Source organism: Arachis duranensis, chromosome 8 (genome assembly GCF_000817695.3).
Source record: "Arachis duranensis cultivar V14167 chromosome 8, aradu.V14167.gnm2.J7QH, whole genome shotgun sequence".
Classification (NCBI taxonomy): domain Eukaryota; kingdom Viridiplantae; phylum Streptophyta; class Magnoliopsida; order Fabales; family Fabaceae; genus Arachis; species Arachis duranensis.
Window position 1 is genome coordinate 33,561,135 of NC_029779.3, and position 27,995 is coordinate 33,589,129.

General features: G+C 33.3%; 2 protein-coding genes across 11 annotated transcripts; both read right to left on the reverse strand.

Annotated features, from left to right (window-relative positions):
* Window positions 1-4,990: 4,990 nt before the first annotated feature.
* LOC107462399 (phosphoenolpyruvate carboxylase 2) lies at window positions 4,991-10,483 on the reverse strand. 3 transcript variants are annotated; one of them, XM_052252806.1, is made up of 11 exons: window positions 10,305-10,483; window positions 9,910-10,124; window positions 8,874-9,268; window positions 8,682-8,766; window positions 8,270-8,492; window positions 7,971-8,074; window positions 7,782-7,869; window positions 7,458-7,612; window positions 6,194-7,192; window positions 5,571-5,957; window positions 4,991-5,452 (listed from the first exon to the last, which is right to left on the reverse strand). In XM_052252806.1, the coding sequence occupies exons 2-11, from the start codon at window positions 10,081-10,083 to the stop codon at window positions 5,156-5,158; spliced, it is 2,907 nt and encodes a 968-aa protein (XP_052108766.1). In that variant the 5' UTR covers window positions 10,084-10,124; window positions 10,305-10,483; the 3' UTR covers window positions 4,991-5,155. The 3 variants fall into 3 exon arrangements, with proteins under 3 accessions (XP_052108766.1, XP_015936454.1, XP_020985061.1); XM_016080968.3 differs by having other exon boundaries at window positions 9,910-10,136; XM_021129402.2 differs by having other exon boundaries at window positions 9,910-10,136; window positions 10,342-10,471.
* Window positions 10,484-11,983: 1,500 nt separating this feature from the next.
* On the reverse strand, window positions 11,984-17,846 carry LOC107462401 (pentatricopeptide repeat-containing protein At2g22070). Of its 8 annotated transcripts, none has more exons than XR_008002098.1 (5): window positions 17,310-17,797; window positions 16,784-16,816; window positions 16,209-16,265; window positions 12,940-13,016; window positions 11,984-12,733 (listed from the first exon to the last, which is right to left on the reverse strand). XR_008002098.1 is itself a non-coding variant. In XM_052252807.1 (4 exons), exons 3-4 carry the CDS (start codon window positions 15,871-15,873, stop codon window positions 14,064-14,066), a joined length of 1,629 nt encoding a protein of 542 aa, XP_052108767.1. In that variant the 5' UTR covers window positions 15,874-16,059; window positions 16,784-16,816; window positions 17,310-17,846; the 3' UTR covers window positions 13,934-14,063. The 8 variants fall into 8 exon arrangements, 1 of the variants encoding a protein (XP_052108767.1); XR_008002096.1 differs by having other exon boundaries at window positions 12,940-13,030; XR_008002094.1 differs by having other exon boundaries at window positions 12,940-13,062; window positions 17,310-17,796.
* Window positions 17,847-27,995: the final 10,149 nt, after the last annotated feature.

Below are 27,995 nucleotides of genomic sequence, written 5' to 3' on the forward strand. Positions count from 1 at the left end.
CAATATTTTTTTGCATTTCAACTAACTTCTGAAAAAGAGCACCAATTCCATTTTAGTCCGAGAATTGATCATCAGAATGCACATCTAGTATGAAATTCTCAAGTTGACTGTCACGTGGCAAAAATTGAGTGAAAAAAATTTTAATGGATAGAATTGAGCTAACTGGATCAACTTCTCCTTATCAAATGCAAAAAATAAGTGTCTTGGATTCAAACAAGCTATGTAAAGAAGCAATTCAGTATTCATCTCTAAAAAACGATTATTGAGTTCTTGAAGTTGTCTATCAACTACTTGATAGAATATCTTAACTTGAAAATGATGCAAATTTGATATCTTTTGAGCTTTGCGTCTTGATCTTTCTTGTAACACAAATATATCATCCATGATTGGAATAGTAATATTATGTTTGTCACAAAACAGTGAGACTTCGTCAAGTAAAAGAGACCAACCATCACTTCTTATATTTTGCAACTGTTGCTTAAACACTTTGACTAATGCCATAACATTTACAATGTCTTGATCATTCTTTTGTAACGCTTGAGATAACTCATTAGTAACTCCCAAGATATTTTTCATCAAGTGTAAGTTGAAAATAAATTCAAAGGATTGAATGACATTCAATAAATGACATGCTTCAACTCTTTGTTCTGAACTATTTCCATCTTCCTCAACATATTCAAGAACATTAACCATAGAAGGACATAAAAAAATTAATCTAAATATAGTTTTATAGTGTGAACCTCATCTAGTGTCTCCAACTCTTTTTAAAGCTATTTCTTGATTCAAACCACGCTCACTAAAATTTTTTTCACTTTTTAATGCTTCAATTGTTTTAGTCATCTGACTATCACGAAACATATCTTTTCGTTTACACAAATTAGTTAACAAATTAAAAAATAAAGCAATTTCAACTTATTTTTTTTGCAACCGTTACAAGAGCTAACTGAAGTTGGTGGGCAAAACAATGTACATAGAAAGCATAAGAATTTTCTTTCAATATAAAAATTTTTAAACCATTAAAATCTCCTTGCATGTTACTTGCACCATCATATCCTTGTCCACGTACTCTTGATAAACTTAAATTATATGTTTCTAATAATGACTCTAGTGTTAATTTTAGAGATAAAGTATTAGTATTAGAAACACGAACAAGACCAAGAAAATGCTCCCTAACTTGTCCTTCTTTATTCACATACCTTAAGCAAACTGACATTTTCTCCTTAATAGAAATGTCGCAAACTTCATCAACCAATACAGCAAATAATCCATCCCCAAAATCATCAACAATAACTTTTTTTGTTTCCCTTGCAGCAGCTCTTACAATGTCTTTTTGGATTGAGAGTGCTATTAGTTTAAGATTTTCACGAGCATTTTTGAAAGCACGGCCAATCTCTTCATTATGTTGCGAAAAAAATTTAGAAGTTCCAAAAAATTTCCTTGGTTAACAGAATCATCTATCTCATCATTACCACGAAAGGCCAATCCTTGTCGTAAAAGAAATCTATTACAACAATTGTTGCTGTCAAGTAAATATGATAATTCTTTTTAGTTTGCTCATATTATTTTTCAATATCAGCAGTGATGTATTGTTTTGGTCTCATAAATGCTTCACATTTTCTCCAAACTTGATTATGAGCGATATCATGAATCCTAACATGAATTTGTAGTCTGTCATTTTTTTTTTCAATTTGAAAAGTCATTCGTTACAAAAGCATCATCACCTTTAGTCTCTTGTTTCATAAGATAACAACAAAGACAAAAAATAGCATCTTTTGATATACTATACTCTAACCAGTTGCCATAGTCATCAAACCAATTAGGATTAAATCTTAAAAAAAAAAGAACCACAAGCAGTTTGCGAAAAATCATGAGTCCTTGGTTGACAAAGACCTTTTTGTAAATATGCACATCTAACTTTGTCTCTGTCATTCGAGTGATAACTTGAAATCTTTAGTCGTTGTCTTAGATATGTTATAAGACTCTTTACTTCGAATTCTAAAAACCTCCTTTTATTAAAAGAGGTCGATGGATTGTTTTGGGATCCAATCTCCAATGATGAGGTTTTTTGAAATATTTCTCCATTACTAATAGGATAAAATTATAAATATGAGTTAATTAATTAATAAAAAAATTTACAATTCTACACAAATTTAAAATTATAGTATAAAATTATAAATATAAAATTGATAAGCATATGTCATTCAAATTAATTTTCAACAACAACCACTAATAATATTCCAAATTTCTAATTCAAAATAAGTCAATACACAAACAAATTAATGAAACTAAACTTGCAATTACATCATCAGAACAAATTTAATCACAATTAAAAAATCAACTATATCAATTATCAAACAACCATGAAGCAAATAAGTGAATAAGCAATGAAGCAAGCGGATATTGGTTTCCGTGAATCATGATTCATGAATGTACCAAGAATAATCCAAGACGGAATCTGAACAATTGAACTCTAGGAAGTAGAACTCAGTAGGCAGTAGCGGTGCGGCGTCCAGCGACAGCAGGCAGTAGGACGAAGGCGTTCTTTGCTGAAGCCTAAAGACCGAAGAGAGAAGAGAATCGCAGTCTTCACAGAAGAAGAAGGAAGAATCAATCGCTAAAGAAGAAGACAGAACCACTACTCTACCAGATGAGGCGCGGTGGCAATACAAGGAAAAATTGACGGAGCCACGCGGGACGGCGGGAGAATCACGGCGATGCAAGGAGAAATCGACAGAGCCAATGAGACTGTGACATTGGTGGAGACGCGACAGTGACTCTGGAGACAGGAGGGTGGAGACGTCAACAGGAAGAGAGCTGTGACACTGGCTGAGACGCGGAGTGGCGGCACACGGCAGCAAGTCAGCAATGGCTCTAATCTCTGGGACAGGACGGCACTGCAGAGGCTGCAGCAGATGAAGAAGATTGGGAAAAAAAAAGAAGAGTTAGGGAGTTGATTTAGGGTAGGGTCAAAATTAATTATATATTGGGAACAATTAAGGCATTTCACTAAGAACTACTAAATAATTTTTGAAATTTCAATGGGGCAGTTGTCCCTGCTCTCCAATAAATACATCCGTCCCTGAGGAATATTATATATATTTTCATTTATATAGTTATTATTGATAAATATAATTTTGTTTGTATTTTTTAACGTGATGTAGTATTTGATAGATTTTAGTATGGAAATTTTTTTAAATAAATAAAAAATATTTTATTTATTGTAAATAAATAATTTTAAAAATAATTACGAAAATACGTTGCACGTTTTATCTCGTTTACACTATAAATGAGATAAGACAAAGCGAATGACACGTGTATATCTTGTTTATAGTGTAAACGAAATACAGCAAGACAAATTTCAATAGCTATAAAAAGATGTGCAACCCTTGGTATTTTCCACATACATTTCATATCCTCTTCTCCTCCGTCTTTTTTCCAAAAAATAGGCAAAAATATCTAATAGTAGCAGATATGTGGTTGTCTGTGTATATCCCAATTGTTGTATGAGAAACAGTGATAATAGAATAATATTTGAATGTGATAATCTGTTATTGTTGCGCACTCAGCGAGTAAGTTCGTTGTCGGAGTTGAAGAGTCTCATATTAAGTAACTTTGGTGGTTTAGCAAGAAAAGAGATCGGAAGGGTGGGGTATAGGTTGCTAGCACTGTTGGGAAACTAAATTTTTTGGTTTTGTCTATTTCGCCTCCATAATGACGAGCATGTCCGCCTCATATTTGAAATTCATGGGAGAATCATAGAGAAACAAGTTTTCCACGGAGGTTGATGATGTTGGTGACGGTAGATTTGTGCATTCAACCTTTGTGCAGAATGACCCACCTCTCACATCACCACCGATTCATGTTGTTAGTCCAGTGAAAAATATGGATGTGGATGATAAAGACTCTGACGAAAAGTATGTTACAAATAGTAATAATAGTGGTTCTTCTGAAGATGATGAAGAGTAGTTTGTACTAGAGATGCCCATCGAGGCAGCAGTTGTCCTTTGGATGTCAAGGAAAGATCAACCTTAATTTTTACTATTATGGTGGTTGTCCTTTGAAACCTTGTGGTCACCAGAACTTGGTGAATTGACACACCCCGCAACACACCTATAAAGTTGGTTATGGCGTGATGAAGGTCCAGAAGGTGGAACCAACACTCCTTTTGGAAGAACATTGAACGCCGCGTGGCTAAACCCTGAATAAACGTTGCCATACTCACCACCATTCTTCTAGCAACACTTCTTGAACCGTGGGGAATATTGAACTCCTTGTAGTATCTAATGGTTTTCAAGTTATCATCAAGAGTGGTGGAAAATGAAGCATTTGATGATGTTATGGCTATGGTATAAAGGAGAAGGAAGAAGAGCATAAGGGTGCTTAATATGGCTAAGAGGGGCTTGGAAGCCATGGCAAGAACACAAATTGTGTGAGATCAAGGTAAGACCTTGGTTTCAGTTTTTTGGGTTTATATTTTGACTAAATGGTAATGTGAAAATATGAAAATGTTAAAATTATTACGGTAGTGTCACGTATGCAAAACGTATGCAGGATAAAAAAAGGAAAAAGAAATGGCTTTAATTAAATGTGATTTTGAGAAAGAAAAAACAAATGTGTAATGATACATGCATAAATCAGTAAATTAAACTATTAGCAGAAATTCTTACAAGGGTCATTGTGGTAATGTTACTTATCTTTAGTGAATCTTTTAATTAATCTTGTAAATAAAATATATTTCTAAATTCTAACTCTATCTAGAGGTTTTCGGATTAAAAGATATTTTTTTCCTATAGACTCGAATTACAAACCTTTGCTCTCCTAAATATTTCTTCTTTAATTGACTTTATCAACAGACTCGGACATAGATAGCAATGCCTTAATTGAAATCCCAAGTTCACAAATCATGAGGGTAATGTAACATTTTTCTAATCAGTATTAAAAACATGAAATAAAATAAAAAATAAAAACAAAATTTTTATATAACCAAATATGCCATAATAAAGGATCGAAGTCTTATTATATAAATAACAATAGTATTAGCGACACAGTCATATGATGCTGATCTAAATATCCAGCAGACATCATAGAATAGGTTATACAATGTTTACATATCCACTGACATAACAAAAAAAAAATGCCAATTTTTTTCAGCTTCTTAACCTGTGTTTTGCATGCCAGCAGCAATACCCTTCATTGTCAAGATAAGTGTGTCCTCCAAACCAGGAGCATACTCACTTTTTGGGTTGAGTTTAACAAGTTCTGCAGCTGGCTTGCTTGATTCCATGAATTCCTTTGACAAATGTGGCCTCAACTTGACATGGTAGTCGGGGTCGCGGATTCTCTTCAACGTGTAGGCTTGTAACACATTCAGGGTTGTGATGTATGAATCGCGGAGACGAAGCCTTTGCTTCAAGTAGGGGTCACCTTCAAGAAGATCCCTGTGCCCAGCAACCTACAATATACACAAAAGATGTTGAAGTACAAAGTTTGGCAAGTTAAAGTGCCATGATAAGTTTCATTCAAATTTATAGATATATTTTATCACGATGTTACAGCAAGTAATGAATTACCTGAAGGAGAAAACTCTTGGTTTCTTCATATTTAGTCCTCAAGCGCTCTCCGAATGGCAACAGCTCTTCTGACACTAGGAGTTTGTCGTACAGGGAAGCGATCCCCGGGTCTCCCTTGGCGAACACCATCTCGATCAAGTCCAGGGTGACCCTGAAGAAAGGCCACTGGTTGTACATATCTTGAAGCATTAGGAGATTCTTTGGATCCTTCTCAATTGCATGCTTAAATGCAGAACCAAAGCCAAGCCACACTGGCAAATGAAACCTTGTTTGTGTCCAAGCAAAAATCCATGGAATAGCACGCAGTGATTCGATTCCTCCACTCGGCTTTCTCTTTGATGGACGACTTCCAATGTTCATTCGTCCATACTCCAACTCAGGGGTAGCCTGCAGATCACAATAATAATCATAAATAAAGAAGAAAAGTAATGCTTAATATCAAATTATTTGAAAAACTATAAAATTAATGTTACATAAGCATTTGTTATGAACATTATCAATGAAATCTCAGCAAATTTTTACTTAATGAAGAATACCACCTAAATTGCTATATATTTTCTTCCAAGGCTATCATCTTCTATATCTAGGTTAATAAATCAAGATTGAGTGTAGATAATACTTACACATCGGAAGTATTCAACAAAACGGGGTTCCTGGAAAACAATGGAGCGATACTCCTTCGTTGCAATGACAGCCATCTCATCTAGCAGCACTCGCCATTCCGGTTTGGGTGACACGGGAGGGTGCATTCCGTGCTCAAGTGTAGCAGCAGTGAATCGCTGGAGAGTTCTAAAGCACAAGTGCTCCTCTCCAAAGGATTGTTCAATAACTTCACCTTGAACTGTCACCCGAAGTGAGCCATGAATGGTTTCTGGTGGCTGAGATAATATAGCAAGGTGAGTGGGGCCGCCTCCTCTTCCAACAGTCCCTCCTCTGCCATGGAACATTGTCAGCTTAACACCGAAATCCTTTGCAACCTTTATGAGCTCCTCTTGAGCCTTGTACAGCGCCCAAGCCGCAGAAAGACGACCGGCATCTTTTCCTGAGTCTGAGTATCCTATCATAACTTCTTGCTTCCCATTGATTCGGTTTCTGTACCAATCAATAGAGAAAAGCCGCGCCACTGCAGCAGGAGCAGACTCAAGATCAGCAAGCTTTTCAAACAATGGCACGACCCTTAGCGGTTGCTTCACATGGCATTCCCGTTGTAAGAGCTCAACAGCAAGCACATCAGACGGTGCTGTTGCCATTGAGATTATGTAGGCACCAAAGTTGTCTGAGGGAAGTTCTGCAATGACATGGAAGGTTTCCAGAACATCGGCGATCTCTTCTGTTTTGGGAAGATCAGGGCCGAACAGAGGGCGCTTTCCACTGAGCTCTGACAGAAGCCATTCCTGCCTGCGTTCCTCAGACCACTCTCGGTATGATCCAATCTCCAAGTGTTTGGTAATGGCATCCATGACATCAGTGTGCCGGTCTGACTCTTGACGAATGTCGAGTCTTACCATTGAGAGTCCAAATGTGGAAACTTGCCGCAAGAAATCAAGAAGGCTACCATCTGCTATTGGTCGATCACCACATGCGCAGAGTGATCTATAGCAGAGTTCAAGGGGCTCCAGGAACTGCAAGAAATGAATTGGAGTCAAATAGTGTTTTAACATATATTGCCATGCATTTTGTATTGTCCTTTGTGAATCATGGATTTACTACTCTGAATGAAATAAAAAACATAAGAAATCAATTTTAAGGAGCAACATAAATATGTATGATATAGGTAATTATAAGTGTCCATAAAAATTAGAAAGTACCACGGTAAAGAAGGAACTCAGTATGTGACTACAAACCATAAGGTGATTGCAGTTTATAGGGCTGTTCTGAGGACAATACCTGCTCAACATTTGTGAAGGTTGTCTCTTCGGGGATGTCAGAGGTTCCATTGGCTAATAACTGGCGAGCACGTTCGCGTGTATTGTATAGTTTGTCCCTCACATCACCAAGAATAACACGATATGGCTCATTTGGAGGAATCTGCTTCCAAAATTCTGAGGGAATGAAGAAATTATTACAATGAATGACATTCAAGAGCAACTGAATTTTACTTGCCAAGTATTCAACTCTAAATGAATCAATAGGTGTGAACAGTTCAGTTTTGTAGATTCCAATGAAGATTTCAATAGTTCATTATGCAGTTCAGAGAAAAGTAGAACATACCAATGTAATGTTTTGCATCTCTCCTTGAGGACACATGGAGTTCATCAGCACGAACACGAAGCTCATCATTGCAGCGCCACATAGACAACTAAAAATGCAGATAGAATCAATAATTTAAGAATCATGCTTTTAATGCTTTCACAAAATTACATACCAAATACATTGTTATAATAGCAGCATATTTGATACCTCAAACATGAGATCTTCTATCTGAGAGAAGTATAAATTAGCAGCCATCATTCTAGCCAGCAAACACACATCCCTTGTAACTTCAGGGGTTACCCTAGGGTTACCTGTAATGGACATTATACATATGAAGCTGAGAATCAAAACTCAAAAGAAAAACAAACAAAGAAATAGCGAAGCATCATGGATGAGGTTAAGATATTTTAAATCCATGCCACATGAATACTTTGAAGATAATTAAGTTTGAGATTTAACGAGAAATAAGTTTGTGTGCTAATTTTTGGGAAAAAAAAGTAAGGTACCATCACGATCTCCTCCCATCCAAGAAGAGAATTGAATAAGAGGGGCATTGTATGGGACACGCTCATTTATTCCGATGTTCTTCAGAGCTGTGTCAACACGGCGCAAAAACTTTGGTACACCTTTCCATATTGTCTCATGAAAGTAGCTCATTCCTGCCCTCATCTCATCTTGTGGTGTTGGAGGACTCCTTCGAATTTCATCTGTGCGAAATGCAGCTTGAATCTGCATGAGAGAAACATCTTTAGAGCCATTGCTTTACCATAAACATAGCCACATATATGTAACCAAAAATTTGAAACCATAAAATTTACTGACATATCAAAGGGAAATGGTAATAGAAATCATATACAGCTGACAACAAATAAGAAAAGAAACCGAAATGCATAACAGTACACAGAATCAAGAATGCACCTCTCTTTGGAGAGCCTCATCAAGTTCCTGCTTATCATCCGGTGTTATGTCTTTCGCATACAACTGTGTCAGACAGTTCCTTATCCTGAAAAAAGAGGACAATGATTACCAATGAGATCAATGATTTCCAGATTCTGGTGAATTGAATTCGCAGTTAATGGACTATAATTATTCCCGAGTCCAGTGACAAACCTTCCATGCTTTTGCAGCAGAGATCGACGAATGGACTGAGTGGGATGAGCAGTTAGGACCAAATCTACAGTTTGGTTCTTCAAAGCATCAAACACTTCCTGTGGGGACTTCTTCAGTTCAGTCACAAGCCTCTTGAAGGTTTCTTCAATGTCAGATTCAGTGATGGCAGAGTTCTCATCAGCAAAATCGCCCTTCTTTAATAGCTTAATCCTTCTTCGGTAGGCAATTTGGACTTCTTCTGCCAAGTTAGCCAAATTAAGCATGTGGGAAAATGATTTGGCAATGACAATAGAATCCCCAGCATCAAGACCAGTTAGCATATTCCCAAGTTCCTCCAACTTCTCAGTCTTATGCTTCCCTTCATACTCAGCTGAAAGCTCATAACAATCTTGAACCTATTAAGCATCAAATTGTTGAAACTATAAGCCACAACAGGAAAATAACAAAGAAAGAAAAAATTACAAAACAAAGCGGAATATTTGGTTCCTCTTTTTGAGTCAGTGCCAATCCTTAGTATGTAACATGTTTGAGAGTACTTGTGCATATTAAACTTCTCCCCTCTTTTCTAGAGTCAATAGATCAAAATATTACCAGGAAAGAAAAAAAGGAGCAGATTTTGTGCATCATATCAAAGTGGAACTGAATTTATTTACTTAAGAGTTTGCATTTACTTATGGCTCTAAAACAAAATCAAAAAGAGTAAAGGCCCCTGGTTCTAGATTAACGTTTCTCTTGCATTCCAATTGCTACAATTGAAGAAAAATTACGAGTAAATGCAGCTGAAACATTGAAGTACTACCATGATAGTGACACAGAGCAAAAATCTACAGAGTAATTTGAAAACTGTATATTCAACTAAAGATTGGAAAAGTGAAAATTTCTCAAATCCAGGGGACACACTACCATACAAATCAAAAGGGAAACGTCCAAACACCAACAAGGATTAATCTTTCCATGAAATTCGAAATGGGGTTTAAGAAATCAGCTAAAATTAAACCAAAAGTAAAGTCCTTGATAGAAAATTGAGGTGAATTACCGTTTGCCTGATATCTTCACCATGCAAATCCTGAAGAATGTCAAGGAATCGATCAAGCAACAAAGCATCATACTCAACAAGCTTGTCATCATCAGAAACCTTCCTTGGTGCCAGCAACCTCAGCTGAGCATCAATTGAAGCCATCTTCTCAATGTTCCTACTAGTAGCTGCCATCTTAGTCCTTCCTCACAAAAAACTATGTGCGTTTCTTTGTTCTATTTTTATATCTGTATTATAACAACAATTCAATTCATGCAAATAAATATATGTATGACCCCACAAAGCTTCACAACAATCTATTTCTTGTTACTGTATAACAGTGACCTCAGAAAATTAATCTATTAAAAGAAAAAAGAATACTACAGAGAGTGAGAGAGATTAATCCCGTGACACACCGTAGATGAAAGATGTTGTTGCTAGAAGGGTGCTTACGATGTGGGCACGAGAAAGTGCATAGAAAAGAAAAGAAGAAGAAGCTGATAGAGTTATTAGTAACTGAAAGAAACTCCTATTATCACGGAAAGACACACAGAGAAGAGGAGAGTGTGCTTGGAAACGGCATGTGAAACTAATAAGAAAGCTCGTGTCTCGCCGTCTATTTATAGAGACTAAAATCACTTATATTCAAAATTAAACATTTACGAGTTCGGATTGGAACTCGACACTTGTTTAAGTGAACCGGTGAGTTAACTACTAAATTAATTTAATTTAGTTAAAAAAATTATTTTTTATATTAATTATACAAATAGTTATTTAAAAATTTAAATTGATTGGATGTATAAAATATTTTACACAATTAATTCATCAAATTAAACTCTGCTAAATCACATCCGTTGAGATGCTTGTAATAAATATTTTAATTTCTTTATAAATATATTATAAATGAATCGAAAAAATTTAGTTCAAATAAATTTTTTGTCTTCATAAAATATTTATTTGTTATTTTTGTTAAATTTTTCTTTTGATTTTGATCAAATATAATTTAAAATTTTTCTAGTTTAGTCTTTTACTACTAATTTGTTTCGTTAAATGTTGATGAAACATATTAAATCCTATGTGACAAACTGAAATACTAATATGACAAAATATTAGTCAGTATTTAATTTGTTTGGAAATAAATACTAACATATATAAGTCTTTTTAAAGTTAAACCAAAATGGAAAAATAAAAAAATAGAGATTAAAACTTTTTTAAGCCAACAATTTTTCAAAGTAAATATTTTTTAAAAAATAAAATTTTTGTTTTGGATTAAAATATTTGTTAGTTAAATCTATATTTTAAATGGATGGAATATTATTTTAATATTGATACACTAACTGAAAATTAACGAGTTTCTTCCAGGTCAAACTAGTACTACTGATTGATATTGGCATTCTTGTTTCTATTTATATTCCAAATTGAAATGTGGCTACAATATTTTCCATTTGGAAAATTATTTTTGTCGAGACATATTTAAGACCGTAACAGTTACGTACAATACGGCCACGTCTTAACAAAATACAACAATGGAATCATTGACTAAGAAATTTTTTTATTCCATACATTAAAAAAGAAGAGAAACAAAAGTTGAGTGCTTAAACCTCAAGCACAAGCCAAATTGGAATATATTTGCCATTTTCTTTTGTACTCGGGAAATAGAATTCAGAATATTGTGTTGTGACCTTGTGATTTCTTTTCTTTTCTTTTTTAATTGGAATATTATTTGAGTTTAATTAAAGAGTTAATTTTTTTAAGTTAATATCAGTTAATTTTTTAAAATTATTTTTATATTCTAAATTTTAAATCTTAAATTCTAAATTTTTTTTATATCCTAATTCTAAATGTTAAATACTCCAAAAATAAGGGTTAAAAATAATATTTGAAAATTAATTTCATAATAAAAATCAATTAATATCAACTAATTAAAAATTAATTTTTCATGTATTTACAAGGTTTTAAAAACCGAACCGATCATTAAACCGTTCTAACAATTGGTTCATTGATTTATGTCTAACCGGTTCAATTATGGTTAAACCGAAAAACCATTTTATAATAAAATAACAAATAAAATATAAATAAACACTCTAAAACATAATTATAGTCTAATATAAACTTTAAAATATTATCTAAATTAAAAGTACTACATAAACCAAAATATTATGATCTCATTCAAATACAAATTCAAAAATCAAATAACAAAAACAACAAATCAAACATATAATACCAGCATCCACTGTTGTCATCAATCATAGAAATTTATACATGAGAAATTTAACAAATGGTTTTATAGATGTTTATGAAGGTAGTAGCTCGGACGACCTACCCGGTTTGCAAATTTATACTTTGTTGATGAACACAACCGATATGCAGCATGAGATGTTGAAGAGACTGCACAAAAAAAATGCAAAAGTGCAATGGATATCCTCTTGAGTTAGAGCTTTTGATAACTCTTGGGTCCATACATACTTGGTTGATAAAAATTGCTGAGAGAGCTATAGAAATGCAAGTTTGATTTGAAGATGCGGTCTAAGGTAAAATTTGGTATGAGCCTTATCTATCGCGTGGTCCAGAAGGAGAAGATCCTCATCTTCTGGCACACCATTGCACCAGTGAAGTTATTTATAGAATATTTTGAGTTCTTCAAATGGGAAAAAGGGCGGGAAATTCTCATGTTAACCGGGGAACTAGAGCTCAACTAGAGCTCTTCGAGCGTGGTAGAGTGATGGATAAGTTTGAGGAACCTGGTGGAGTTTCAAAGATACTCCTTGCTTCGATTACAGCTTGTGCCGAAGGCATTAGTTTGACGGCAGCTTCTCGGGTGATCATGCTGGATTCCAAGTGGAATCTGTCGAAAACAAAATTAATCAATAATTATTCAACCCATTAACAACAGCATGATTTAGTGGTTTCCAGACTAACTAACTACAATTATTCAACAATTATTTAATCTATTATTCTACCTAGTAATTCACACAACAATTATTCAACCTCACAGATTATTCAACAATAATTATTTAACAATTATTGTAAAAAAAAAAAAAAGTAAAATACCTAGAACAAGTGAAGAACAGAGCTGGCAAGGAGGCAGCAACAAAGCTGGCGACGGAGGCAGGAAGTCAGGAACAGAGCTGGTGACGGATAACTGTCATCAATATACTGTCATCCCTTAAGCCACTATGAGTAATACAATGATTAACTGTCATCAATATACCCCAAAAAAATAAAAAATGAAAAATCATTTCTCAGATGCAAGAAATTGAAAGTCAATTAAAATAGGTGTGGATACTATGAACCAAAGCAGACCAGGTAAAGAGAGACCACCGAATTATCTGAACTGATTGATTCAAATCCAAGGTTATAGAAAATGTGCCGCCTCCAATTTGGTAAAATTAGACCTCAACTGCAAGATATCTTGACAGGCATGAACAAGAACACAAGCATTTGATTGACTCAGAAGCATTCTAGCGCGCGTCCACTTGAAGTCAGACCTCAGGCAAACTCATCTAAAAAAGTGAATGATTTTAAGCTCCTGTATACATTTATATATTTTCAGTTTAATATACTTGTAAATTACTCCTCAGTTCTAGTCGGATTCTTCATGAAATTCCACTGTTTCTTCTACCAGTAATCCTGACATGAACATGAACCATCATTGAAATGATGAAAACGTGTGGAGTCTCTTACAATAATTTCTCTACCGACAAGCTTAGAGATATATTTTATGGCGGAATGACAGTCATTGCAGACTCTAAGGTTCTTCATGATCCTCAGTGTGGCATATCCTGGAGTATTTAACAAAGCAAATGCAATAGCGAGTTTTTCGCTATGGTGTCTAAGGATTTGTTCCTTCACTTCCTGGTCTAGATCATGCAAGACAGAATCAGTGTCTGGAATAAAGCCCATTTTCTTTATCTCCATCCATATTTTTGAAATCATTCTATATATTGCATCTCTTTGTGGATGAAGCCCATCTTCAACCCCAAAAATATGGACCTTGTTCTGGATTTGAACCCAGGTGATTCCTTGTTCCTTCTTTACTGCTCTGTCCTTCATTGATTTCCTAATCATAGCAGCATCTTTCCATCTTCCACAAGCTGAAAGTGTATTAGCAAGTGCTGAGTAAGCCCCACTATTGTTGGGATCAAGAAGAAGCAAATTTTCAGCTGCCACTTTAGCTAAATCCACATTTTTATGAACCCTGCAAGAAGCCAAAAGTGAACCCCAAGCTATAACATCTGGTTCAACAGGCATGTTTTTTATAAAATGATATGCTTCTTCAAGCAATCCAGCACGCCCAAGCAGGTCAATCATGCAAGCATAATGGCTAGAGGTGGGTTCAATGTGATGAGCATTTTTCATTAAACTAAAGTAACTCTTACCCTGTTGTACCAATCCCACATGCGAACAAGCAGACAAGACACCAACATAAGTAATTTGGTCAGGCTCTATGTCAAGTTTCAGCATAGTGTCGAACAGTTCTACAGCATCTTTTCCAAAACCATGTTGAGCTAGAGCTATAATCATGCAAGTCCAAGTCAATTTATTCTTGTTAGAGCATATCTGTTTGAATACTTTCCTTGCATCTCTGATGCTTCCTGATCTTGAATACATAGTAATTAAAGCATTACCAACAGAAATTGATGATGCTTCTTGCAATCTTATGGCAGTTGCATGAAGCTGCTTACCGTGACCAAGAGAAGCCAAGCTTGAAAAGACACTTAAAACCGCTGCTAAAGTATAGTTGTTTGGCTTTGGACCTTCTCTAACCATTTTCCTGAAGAGATCCAAAGCATCGCTAAGTAAACCATTCTGTGCATAACCTACAATCATGGCTGTCCATGCAACTACATCTCGAAATTCTAATGAGTCAAATATATCTCTTGCCGGGTTTATATCCCCAATTTTAACAAAGCCATCTAGCAGTGATGTGAATGCTATAACATCAAGATTTGAGATACCTGTAATATCTACAATCCTATGAGCAATTTCAATGCCACCAGCCTTTGCATACATTAAGATAAGAGCATTTCTTACGGCTCCAGATATGTCTATATTAGCTCTTACCATGTACGCATGGATTTGTTTCCCAAGTTTTAAATTTTCAAGATTGGCACAAGCTGACAGAATACTTCCCAAGGTGTATTTATCTGGCTTTGAAGATGAACTGTTAAGCATAAGTGAAAAAATTTCAAGGGCTTTGACATCATGTCCTTGATGAGTATATCCTGTAATGATCGAATTCCAAGAAACAATGTCTGGATCAATCATTTCCTGAAAAAGGGCAAGTCCAAGGTCAAGTTGACCAAAATGCATATGCATCGAAATCATAGTATTCCAAGTTGATTTGTCTTTTAACCTCATCCGGTCAAACACAACCTTCGCCATTACTGAATCACCTGACTTTGCATACATGTTAAGAAGTGAATTGGCCACAGGAACAACACTGGATAATCCAAGTTTTACAATGAAGGAGTGAACCTTTCTACCAATATCCAGTGCTTCAGTTGCAGCACATGAAGCAAGAACATTGGTAAATGTGAACTGGGTTGGCGACACTCCACATGAAATCATCCTGAGAAACATATGAATGGCATTATCAAAACGACCCAACATGTTATACCCCACTATCATTGAAGTCCAGGAAACAGAATCGGGTTCAGGAATTTCATCAAACACTCGCTGTGCAGCTTCGAAGTTCCCCCTTTTGGCATATGCTGACAGAATGGTGTTCCAGGAGAAAATGGTCTTCAGCGGCATTTCAGCGAACACGCAGTGAACATCAGAGAAGGAACCAGTTTTAGCATAAAAATTGAGGAGATTGTTCATCAAGAAGACACCTAAGTGAAGGCCGTGTTTGATGATTCGAGCATGAACGGATCTTCCGACAAAAGGGTCTCTGGATTTTATAGCGGATTGGAGAACATCGGCGTATAAATCGGAATGGGAAGCATAAGAAGTAGTGCAGGAAGGTTTTGTAATCCCCATCAACACAAAGTGAGAGTGTTGAATTCAGCACCCGCATGAAAATGGAGGCTCTATTGGTGAAGTCGCGGAGAAGTTGGAGGAATTTAGAATTTAGATTCTGAAATCAACCTACACAAGGTTCTGAGAACCTGACTGGTCATCGAACCGCTCCAGTCACTGGTTCACTGGTTTACTGATCCAACCGATCTAACCGTAGTTCAACCGAAAAAACCGTTTAGGATAAAATAATAAATAAATTATAAATAAACTTCCTAGAATATAGAAGCAGCTTGTGAGTGACTATTGAAAGAAATGCCAATTCAAATAGTACAAAGTGTGAAGATATCAGATAATACCATGATATATTGAAAGAAACCCAATAAACAACACTATAATCGCTGTTCCAAGAAGTCCTGAGAGAATGCAAAGCTAAATTATATATAGTAAATACAGAAAGTAACATTTCAAAGAGAGATAACAAGTATATCAATACTCGATACTCTTAATTGTTATTATCCTATTCCGCAACATATGCAAGCTATAATGTACAAATACTTCGTTTCTACTCAAATATCTGTACCATAGGCATATCTGCATCATATACTATTAAATTAAACTTCCTAATTGTGACTATAGTTTGATAAAATGGCCCTATTTACATATTCCTATTTGTGCAAAATGGAAGGCAAGAGTAGCTAGCTTTAATTCTCTTACAAGAAGCTAGTATAAATTGGAAAAACAATGATAAAGCCATGAAGTGATTCTATTAGTTCCTACTAAAAAAAACAATTAGATCAAAACTAAGGGTGACTTTTCAGTATTAAGAAATTAACTGTGTCTCTTGAATCTCCAATTCAATTATGCCAGTAATCAAAGTTGACTTACTATACAATGAAGGAATGCAGAAATAGAAGGAAAGATGAAGTGGTACCTGAGGGCAGAAAAAGAGTTAGTTTTCTTGTTCCTGCGAGTGTGAGAATTGAGAAAGATGATCACACAAAGCAAGTGAAGAGTGGGGAATGAACATCCACAATTGAGAAAGATGACCAACACAGCAGAGCCACAAAACACACCAGAACCCAGAACCCACCGCAGCAGCAGCACAGCCAGAAAATTAATAGCAGCACAAAATTAATACTACCAACAGCATTCAGCATTCAGCAACAAAAATTATCATTCAGCAACAAATATTACAAAACAGCAACAAATAATCCATAATCACACTAAACCTGAAATCAATAAAGCTAAACAAAAAGACTTCAATAATTATTTGATTTCCATTTTTAGCAGCTAACAAGAAAATTTCAACAAAAAATTCAGAAATTAAAAAAAAAAAGCAGCAGCACAAAATCAATTATTTGATTTCCATTAATCCATTCACAATTTCACATTCAAACATCAGCAAACAGAGCATAAAAGGAAGAGAAGAACCGAAGAAGTGAAAGCAGTGCACTAACCTTCGATGGAGACACGAACGGCGACCGGCGAGACGGCGCCGAGCTACTCCAACCTCGAACAGAGAAGCCAGGGAGGACGGGGACAGGGGGAAGGAGGACGCCGAGCTACAAGAGAGGGCCTGGGCTACAAGAGAGGACGCGGAGGCGCCGACAGCACGGACGGCGGCGGCACTGTCTCAGAAGCGTTGCAGGGAGAACCTAGGGTTTTGGTTGGGTGATTTTGAACTTTGCTCGAGTTCAAAGATAGAACAGGGGGTGTTGGGGGAAGGGGGTGAGTGAGTGAGGGCCAAGGTTGTGAAAACTGGCTGCTGCGCGATGGAGGGGAAGTAAGCGAGCATGAGGCGGTGGCTGTTCGAAGGAACGAAGACGGCGGCGGCACGAGACGGTGGCTGGACGCAGGTGAGCTCGATGAGATTGAGAGGATTGGGGAGCCCTCCCCCTGACTGAGTGTGTGCGAGACAGAGGAACTCGATTAGGGCTTGGCTTGCAAGAGTTAGGGACTGCCTTCTCTAAAAACCGGTTGGGTTACGGTTTGGTTCAACCGACCGGTTTCTGATCGATTCACCGGTTTGATGGCGATTTTTAAAATCTGTGGTTTTACTTATTGTTCGAATCACTTTTTTCGATGGTTTACAGTTCGACCGGTCCATCCGAACCAATTTTCAAAATCTTGTGTATTTATTATTTTTCTTTTTTTTAAAAAAAAAATTACAACTGCGGATGGCTTCTTTTCATTGATTATTTAATTCATTTTTCATTTCCCTTGTTGTGGGAGAAATTGACATGTTGAGTGAGTCTTTTCTACTTTTCGCTAATTGTTGGTTTCTCTTCCCTTTATTGCGCCGTGTGTTCATATCTATCATTACCATTTATGAGGACCATAAATCTTCATAGGATTATCGGATATATACATATAAGTAAATTATTTTTTTAAAAAATATGTAAATATGTGAAATTGTGAAGTTCAATCAATTGAGAACAAGAGAGAAAGCAAGATTGCCTGAAAATGGGGTTTAGAATTTAGAAACAAAGATGCAATAACGAAACATCAGATTTAGCATATTAATCATTTATAAAGTCCCTTTTTTATAAGTATAAAAAGAGATTTATTATTCAAATTTTATATCTAAAAAAATGCTTTCAACTCAAAAAGATTTTTCTTTTCTTAAATAAACCAACCGTTCTCAATTTTCCTTTGACATGATCATCAAGAGGAGAGAAGTAACTTCCGAATCTAAGGGTAAACATTTATTACAGTGCTGTTACATATTTAATTTTTTTTTAATCAATTTTAACTAAATTAATTTAAATCTAACAAAAATCACTCTCATTATATACATCGTATACATAAGCGTACTTCACTAAAACAAATATATCATTTCTCTTCGCGTTTCTTTTTTTTTTTTTGCGTTCTTTCTTATTTTATTCGTGTTCCTTCTTTTTATTTGCTTGTTTTCTCTCCATCATCATTCTTTTATTCCTATTGTTGTTGTTACGTTTTTTCTTTTCTTTTTAATAATTTTGCAGCATTGATTTTTTTTATTCTTTTTAAGAGAATGAAGTAAAAAGAATTATGAGAAAATAAAATACGAAAAAGAAGTAGCAAAAGATGAAGATGAGGAAGAGAAAAAATTTTGAATTATGTATAACTTATCAGAATAAGAATACACTGAAATTTCTTAACAATAACACATAAATTTCTTAGTTTTTACACCGAAAATTTACTATAAAAAACATAAAAATATATTTTTTAATACTACATTTTTTCTTCTTTTTTTCTTATTTCTTTCTTTCTTTCTTTTAGTTGAATGAATGTAGGTTCAGCATCTTCCTAGTAATTTTACAGTATTATATGTTTCTTCTTCTTCTTTATTTGATTTTTTTTTCTTATTCTTGTTAAGTGGGTAAAACAAGAAGAAACTTGAGAAGATAAAATAAGAAGGAAAAGATGAATAAGGAAAAAAAGATGATAGTGATGATGAAAAAGAAGAAGCAGTAGAAGATGAAGATGATGAAGAGAAAGAGTTTTGAATTATGCAGAACTTATCAGAATAAAAATATACCTAAATTTTTTAACAATAACACATAAATGTCTTAATTTTTACACCGAAATTAAATCCAAAATGCACCGAAATTAGGAACAAAAACATATTCAACGGAAAAAAAAGTCAAAAATCCTACATTACATTCAAATTCAAACTTTCAATCATGAACACCAATTTTCACAAATAAAAACAAAACTACACAACTACAGGAGTATCAAATACTAATGAACTACATTAACGAGGTTCGAACCAAACCTTATCCACTTGATTTGTTTCAAAAGAATAATCCGATTCGCCCTAGTTCAACTCACGGTGTGAACTTGCATCATTCATTGTCTTCAAAAACAAATGTAGAGAAGGAAGAAAATGCAGAAAACGTTGAAAAAATTTGAAAAAAAAAAAGAAATCTGCATAGAAAAGGTTGTTAGAGATAGTAGCACGTGAAGCTAAATTACGTTATAGTAACTTGGTTGGATTTAATTGATTAAATGACTTTGATATAGAACTTTATTGCATTCATTAATACTAAAAAAATTGTCTTTCAAATTGTCAAGTTGATACAGAACAAAATAAACAAAAAAATATAAATTGAAATTGAATAAAAAAGATATATTAACATTGAAATAAAACAAAAAGAATATGTTAAAATTGAATACAAAAAGAATTAATTTTTTATTCAATTTTTTTATGCAATAAGAAAGTGACTTCTCAATGTAATTTGTCCACACCATAATTTGAGAATTGAATCGAACGGATTCACTCAATTTTCTATCTAATTCCTCGATATAATAAAAAAAGACTCATTCAACCTCACTTGTCCATACCATAATTTCATCATGAAATTCAAAAAGGGAAATTTTTATATCTCTAATCACTCAATAATATATCTTCTATCTAATTTGTAGCTACAATAATAAAAAGAGTCACTCAATCTTATTTGTCCACACCATGATTTCATCACAAAATCCAAATAGAGATGTCATGAAATCTTAGATATCATAATTGTAAAAATTGTTAAACCGAACCCGTGAAAAATGGTCCAACCTAACCACTCAAAAGAAAGTTCCAAAATTGATGAAGATGTGGTTTGAACCTAAATCCTTCTTGTACTACATGCTCCTCTTGCCACTAAACTATGTTATTCCTTATTAATTTATATGCTAATTACTAATTATATAGTAAAATCGTACAATAATTTTTTAGAAATTATTTTAATTTTATATTCACGTATATTTAAATTAATTATATTTTTTAATATCCATCATTATTAATATAAATATTATTAGATATGTATAAATAAAATATTAAATATTTTTATTAATTAAAATATAATTATTTTTTATGATTATATGATATTTATTAATATTATTTTTTAATAAATACATATAGTATATAACAATATAATAAATATAAAAAAATTAATATAAAAATAAAAGAGTATTATGATAGTGATGATGAAAGAAGCTCATATGCGAAAAAGAGTTCTCAGTTTCAAATCCCTGCATTCAAAGGGAGGAATGATACTAAAGCGTATTTCAGATGGGAAAGAAAGGTAGAATCGATTTTTGTAAATTGCATCCTTTCAGAGGAAAAGAAGGTTCAACTGGTACAAGCCAAATTTTCCAATGCTGCCCGTATATGGTAGACTGAATTAGGAAGATCTAGAAGACGGTACGGAAAGCGCCCAATTAGTAGCTGGGAGAAGATGAAGAAAATCATGAGGAGGCAGTTTGTACCATCATCATACCACAATACATTTTTTGGAAAATTTTTTACGTTACAACAAGGCTCACAATCAGTAATGGAGTACCACAAGGAGTTTCTATATACAATAATTTATTAGTCAATAACAAATTTTTAAATAAAACTCAATATCACAACAAATTAATCTTTAACTTACCGTACTGAAAAATACCATAAAAAACTAAAAAAATATTTCATTTTTACTCTAAGATATACTATACACTAATTTATACTATATTAGTAGATGAAAAAAAATATTTACATCAATTGTTTTTAGGACCGTGCCCACATTATTGCGCCACTATTCTGCACGTAGTCTAGGATATAAATAAACATGCAGAGACGAAAGAAGAAAGTTCTAGAAAACTACATCTCATATTCTCATCAGTTATCATCGACATGCATGTAATTATGCATAAGTAAACTATCATTTTTAAATATAAAAATTCATGCTATTAATAAATAATGAATAAAATTGTATGCTTATAAAAATAAATAAATTGTCATTTTCATTTTAAAAATTCAAAACGTTAATTAATTTATTCATAAATAAAAAATATTTAAATATTTTAGTGACATAAAAATTACTTTTGTCTTTTATTTTTAGATAAAATAAATTGATATTCTGAACTTTTGTAGATTTGAATATATAATAATTTTACTCTGAACTAAAGTCATGTTCAAGTTGTCTCCCCAGGATTCAACATTGTAACGTGCTAGCTCTAGGGTGGAAAAAGGAGTAGTTGAATCAATCATTAGATTATAGGATCAAAAACTAACATAATTAAATTGAGATGATATGGATTTGGTGATGGTTGATACTTGATATAGATATGTATATATGGCACATGAAGCTAACTTGAACGGTGCATATAAANTCTTGAATATTATTATACATTTTTTTTAGTAAACTACTATTTTTATCCACGAAAGTTTAAACATTAATAAATTTACCTATAAAAAAAAAGAAATTAAAGTTGTACTCATAAAAAATAAGTTCTATACGATAAAATTAACCAAACACTAAAATTCAATTAAAAATTTCAACTTGTCTTTTTATTAACCCTAATCTCAACCAGGGACGGACATAAGGGGGGCGAGTGGCGGCCTCGACCCCCCAACTTTTTTAAATAGTAATAAGTTATTATGTATAATTTAATTTTTTTTAAAAAAATTATTTAGTATTTAGTCTAGTATAAATAAAAGTCCAGTCTAATTTAAATATTAATAATTTTTAATATCTAAAAAATAAGTAACAATATTAAAGAAATCTGAAAAAGATATTATTACTAATATTTTTTAATTAAATAAAAATTTTCAAATCTCATGAAGTGAATTCTTTTTCTTCTTGTGGCCGTCTTTTTTTATTCATTTGGTATTAATTATTTGTTTCAACTGCTACAATTAAGAGATCTTTTTCAACTATAAATATTGTGAAAAATAACTTAGAAACAAAATAAAAGATGAATTTCTTGCTAATTGTCTTTTAATTATATTGAAAAGAAAATTACTGAAAAATTTGACACAAATTCCATTATCGGTGAATTTTATAATACAAAGAATCGACCACCTCGTTAGTAAAAAGTATACACATATTTTTTTTACTTTAAAATATATTCTCCGTCAATATATTTTTGTAATACATCTTATATTATATAATTTTTTTACATAATTTTTAATATTATATGTGTTATTGGCCCCCCATAATATCATTTATAGATCCGTCCCTGATCTCAACCTTCCTTCTTCAAATCTCAACCCTCCTTTCATTTAGAATTTCACCATCTTCACCAACACTATCACCGCCAACCATCAACCCCATCACGTGTATTGGTGACTAAGAAATGGCAGTAAAACGGATACTATAGGCGGATAACAAGGTATTCAAGAAATGGCATATCCAATTCAAAAAGCACAATTCCAGAATCTTCCAAGTCTATAAACTCTAAACGTTTTAAGGAAGGCACGTGGATTTTGAGAGTGCTTATGTTAGGGGCACAGTGCTGAAATCTCTAGACGGCGAAGTGCATGGTTTCCAAAAGAGGACAATCGGAGAGAATGAAATCCACGTTATCAGCAGAGTCAAGAAATAAGTAGAGGGTCTTGAGCGATGGCAGGTGAATCAACGACGATAATTCTGGAGTTAGCTCAAGAGTCACACTAAACAAGTTGAGGTTCACCGGCGCACGACAGCTGAACACGCTGGGTGGCACCACAAACTTGAATCCAATTTTGTCGCTCCACACCCTGAGCCGAAGTTCTTCCATGTGGGATCCGATGACAGCTTTAACTCACTTTATGACACCGTCTTTGATACGGAACATAAAAGGATAAACAAGACAAGAATTGAAATTGAATAAAAAGATACATTGAAATTGAAATAGAAATAAAAAGGACAGATTAAAATTGAGTACAAAGAGAATCACTCTACTTTCTACCCAATTTCTTGACGCAACAAGAAAGGGACTCCTCAACCTAACTTGTCAACGCCATAATTTGGAAATTGAATCGAAGGGACTCCTCAACCTTCTACTCAATTCCCCGATGTAACAAGAGAGGGACTCCTCAACCTCAATTGTCCACACCATGGTTTCATCACGAAACCAAAAAGGGGTTTTAAAACCTCTAAAAATTATATGCTACGACTACAATAGCTAAGGAGGTATTTATAACCTCTCATTAGGTTAAAACAAAGAAAAACCCTAAAGCCCATAAACATAAGGCCCAATCTAGTAATTAAATAAACAAAATCAAAATACATTAAATAAAATATTCTAAAAATGTAAACTAAAATATCTTCTAAATAACTTTTGAACTGTTCATATCACGAACATTTGAAGCACGTATCAGTCTTTATTGAAGTCAAGGTAGAATGGTCGATAAACTAGGCTCAAGTTTCGGTTCTGGAGCAATTTTCACTAGACCAGAACTAAATTCGCTAATCAAAGAGTCGGTTGTGTCGTGTTTTTCTGATCTTTCACCACCACATTACTTTAGCTCAAGGATGAAGGAGAAGTTAAAGATATGGAGATCCTTCCAGAGGTGGCGCCACCTGTGGAATAGGATGTATGTTCTAGTAATTTGGGTTTTTTTTTTATAATTTTTTAGGATTTGAATAGTTTTATCGTACGAAATCGATCTTTTATAGGTAATTTTAATTTCATTATTTCGTAGGTTGATTTGTCAGCATTTAAAACTTTTATGAGTAAAAATAATAATTTATCTTTTTTTTTTTCAACTAATGTTTATCTAACTGTTATATTATCTCTAGCTACTTATCTCTTTCTCTTTCTTATTGCTGGAGGAGAAAAAGCTGAGTTTTCTAATAATTGGACTACTATTCGTTTTATTATACTAATTACTAAACACCATATTTTGCCTAAAATTCATTTTATTCTTATTTTTAGAGTTTATTTGGTGTTATTAAGTTATTAAAAGGAATTTTAATATATTTGACAAATTTATAATAAAAAATAAAAATGCTAAAAAACATTTTTTTAAAATTATTATTTAAATCTTTTTTAAAAATATTTTTTTATTTTAAAAAAGATATTTATCACATAATAAATAAATAAATATTTTTATATTATTATATCTAAACATAATTGATAAATAAAAAAATATTTTTACATAAAATATCTAGATATCAAATTAAAAATTTATCCAAATAAGTCATATATTTTATATTTTGCTCCTACAGTATTAAATAGATCAGGAGATAAATTAATCAGTTTGACTATATGTATAAAAAATTATAATAAATAATAATAATAAATCAGTTAGACTAAAAACAAGAGATGATTATCAACGAACATAGACTTTAGTTAAAATTTAAAACAATTTTTTTTCATAAGGTTGCATATGTTTGTATAGACAACATACAAAAATATAAAAAGTAAATAAATATTTAAAAAATATTTAAATAGAAAAATATAGACACTAAATACAGTGTTTTTTTTGTCCACTTTTATATAATAATAGATATAGAATTTGAGAAAGTGAACACAGGTTTTTAATAAAAAAAATTGTCTATAAATAATTACCTTTTAAAAAAAACCCTAATTTGAGTTTTTATGTTCTTTATATTCTTTTTTTTTCTTTTAATTGAGATAAAAAGACTAAATCCAACACCTATTGAATCTTCCAATTTACACAATAAAAGATTCAAAAGCAAAAAAATAAAAAATCTAAAGAAATACAAATTAAAAATAAATTGTACCCAAAAAATTTTGAATATTGAGTTGGGTAAGTGTTAAGATTTGGTTGAATTAGTCCCACATTACTTAGGATAGCAAATGGAGTGGGTGGCCTAGGCTATAAATATGAGGCTAAGTTCTCCATAATTTTTTGCACCAGTCGGAAACACTTTAAGTTTGTATCTGATTTTTCTTTTCCTGTATACTCTTTGATTAGAGAGTGCTGTGAGGTGTAGTTAGATATTTGCTTTGAGAGAGTGTGGGTGTACTGGGGTGCCGGTGTTAGAGAGAAAGAAGTCTATGTGTTGTAACAATTTTCACATAGTGATATTCTCTGGTTGTCATTTGACAACGACCGTGGTTTTTTCTCCGGTAATTGGAGTTTCCACGTTAAATTATTGTGTTGTGATTGTGTCTATTTTATTTCTCTGTCAAAGGTGTTTTCTCAAGGAGAAATGGTGTCTTATTCCCAACAAGTGGTATTAGAGCTTCAGTTCGGTGGGATTTATTCTTAGTATGCTCTGTGGTTGCAGCCTAGTCTGACCTTCCACATCAGAAAAGAATTTTGTCCTATAGCTTAAGGTTGATCTTTGGTTGTTGTTGTTGTTGCTGGAAGGCAGTGTGACACTGTGAGAGTGCAGTTTGGAAAGGTTCTGGCTAAGGAAAGACCCGGTATTTAAGTGTGTCCATTGTGACCCACCTCTCTTTCCTGAGGACACTTCCTAGTGCACGGTCTACAGTTCAGTTATACTATTCCAGTATACGGTTGCAACAATGTCAGGATATTCAAGTGCTGTGAAGCTTGAAATAGAGAAATTTGATGGAAGAATCAATTTTGCCTTGTGGCAAATACAAGTCAAGGATGTGTTGATACAATCAGGTTTGCACAAGGCATTGAAGACAAGAAGTATCCTCATGGTATTACCGCACTGCCATGGATAAGGATAAGTTGTGGCAATCGGATCCACAATTGCACACGGGCATTGGTTGGCGTTGAGATGCAAGGTGTGTGGCAGAGTTAGATCGATGGCTGAAGAACTTCCAGGAAAAGCCAATTTAGAAGTTGCACCATGAATTTTCAGTAAGGTTTCGATCTGTACCAAGGCAAAATGCTTGGAGTGGTCTAATTCCAAGTGAGTATACTTTCATGGTGGAGTATGATAGTTCTCTGAACTATGATTGTCGGTATAGACAATGGCAGCAAAGAATTGTCGGTGTTGACAATGGAAGCTGAAGATGTGTGACTATTTCAATCAAGGTGGAGATTGTTAGGATTTGGTTGAATTAGTCCCACATTGCTTAGGATAGCAAATGGAGTGGGTGGCCTAGGTTATAAATATGAGGCTAAGTTCTCCATAATTTTTTGCACCAGTCGGAAACACTTTAAGCTTGTATCTGATTTTTCTTTTCCTCTATACTCTTTGATTAGAGAGTGTTGTGAGGTGTAGTTAGATATTTGCTTTGAGAGAGTGTGGGTGTACTGGGGTGCCGGTGTTAGAGAGAAAAAAGTCTATGTGTTGTAACAATTTTCACATAGTGATATTCTCTGGTTGTCATTTGACAACGGCCGTGGATTTTTCTCTGGTAATTGGAGTTTCCACGTTAAATTCTTGTGTTGTGATTGTGTCTATTTTATTTCTCTGTCAAAGGTGTTTTCTCAAGGGAGAATGTTGTCTTATTCCCAACAGTAAAAAAGACCGAATTAGCAGAATTTAGTAGGTATAGCAGGTATCATTCTTCCTTCAACAACTGGAGAAGGGTTATGCAACAAGAAAAGAGTGAACGACAAAAAGAAGAAAAGACAGATATGAGAGATATGTCCATGTGTATTCAAATATAATATTAGATATTACATTAATATTTTATTCAAAAATAATATACAAAGAATAATTTTTAGTATCTTTATTTTATTGTCTCTCAATATCATATTTTATTTTGTCCACAAAAATAAACACAACCTTAAAGGAGTTTTGTTTAGACAATAAGAAACTAGGATTTTCCTAAGATTTTATTAAAAAAACTTAATAATTCTACTCTAAAAAGAAGAAAGTAATTTAGTTGGTTGAGGACTTGAGATTCTATGCTCTCAATTCTCTCTAACCATGTTCGACCTTCAATTTCACTATTCATTCAATGTTTTTTTTTTTTCAGAGTAAGGCAAAGAAAATTCAGCTCAAACACAAAACAACAAGACTAAATGAATAGAATTATGAGTTTTTCTCCCTCACCTAAACTAATAAGTAATATCTCTACCTGAATCACAAAAATAAAAAAATAAATAATAATAACTCTACCATGCACCAATTACCCCAAATTTTTTACTTTGAACATAATGAAATCTAATATCATTGTAATAATTAAAAGACAGTATCATATAATAGTTAGGGCTCACACAACTTGAACAAAACCAATTAAAAGAAATACCTAAACCAACTGAAAATCCTAGAAAGAAAAATAAGAATCACTGCAAATTCAGAAGAAAAATTAGGTATATTCATTTATTTAATTTAGTGATATCTTATATTGTATTAATTTTTAATTTACTTTTTTATATTCAAAAAATTAAAATATTCAATAAATATAAATATAATATTATTGTATTCGTGTAAACTGATGCAAAGTTTATAAGTTGTAATTTTTAAAATTTTAATTTTTCAATAATAGTTCTCTAAATAGAATTCCGAACACTTATAGTGATCTCT

Excerpts from the sequence above, each read along its gene's own strand:
- LOC107462401 (XM_052252807.1), bottom strand. The coding sequence starts at position 15,873 with ATGGGGATTACAAAACCTTCCTGCACTACTTCTTATGCTTCCCATTCC. Across the intron at positions 14,087-14,267 it reads TGTGGGATTGGTACAACAGG|GGTTCATAAAAATGTGGATT; the intron begins GTAAGAGTTACT and ends GGCTTCTTGCAG.
- LOC107462399 (XM_052252806.1), bottom strand. The coding sequence starts at position 10,083 with ATGGCAGCTACTAGTAGGAACATTGAGAAGATGGCTTCAATTGATGCT. Across the intron at positions 7,613-7,781 it reads AGATGCAAAACATTACATTG|AATTTTGGAAGCAGATTCCT; the intron begins GTATGTTCTACT and ends TCATTCCCTCAG. Across the intron at positions 5,453-5,570 it reads CCAAGAGTTTTCTCCTTCAG|GTTGCTGGGCACAGGGATCT; the intron begins GTAATTCATTAC and ends TGTATATTGTAG.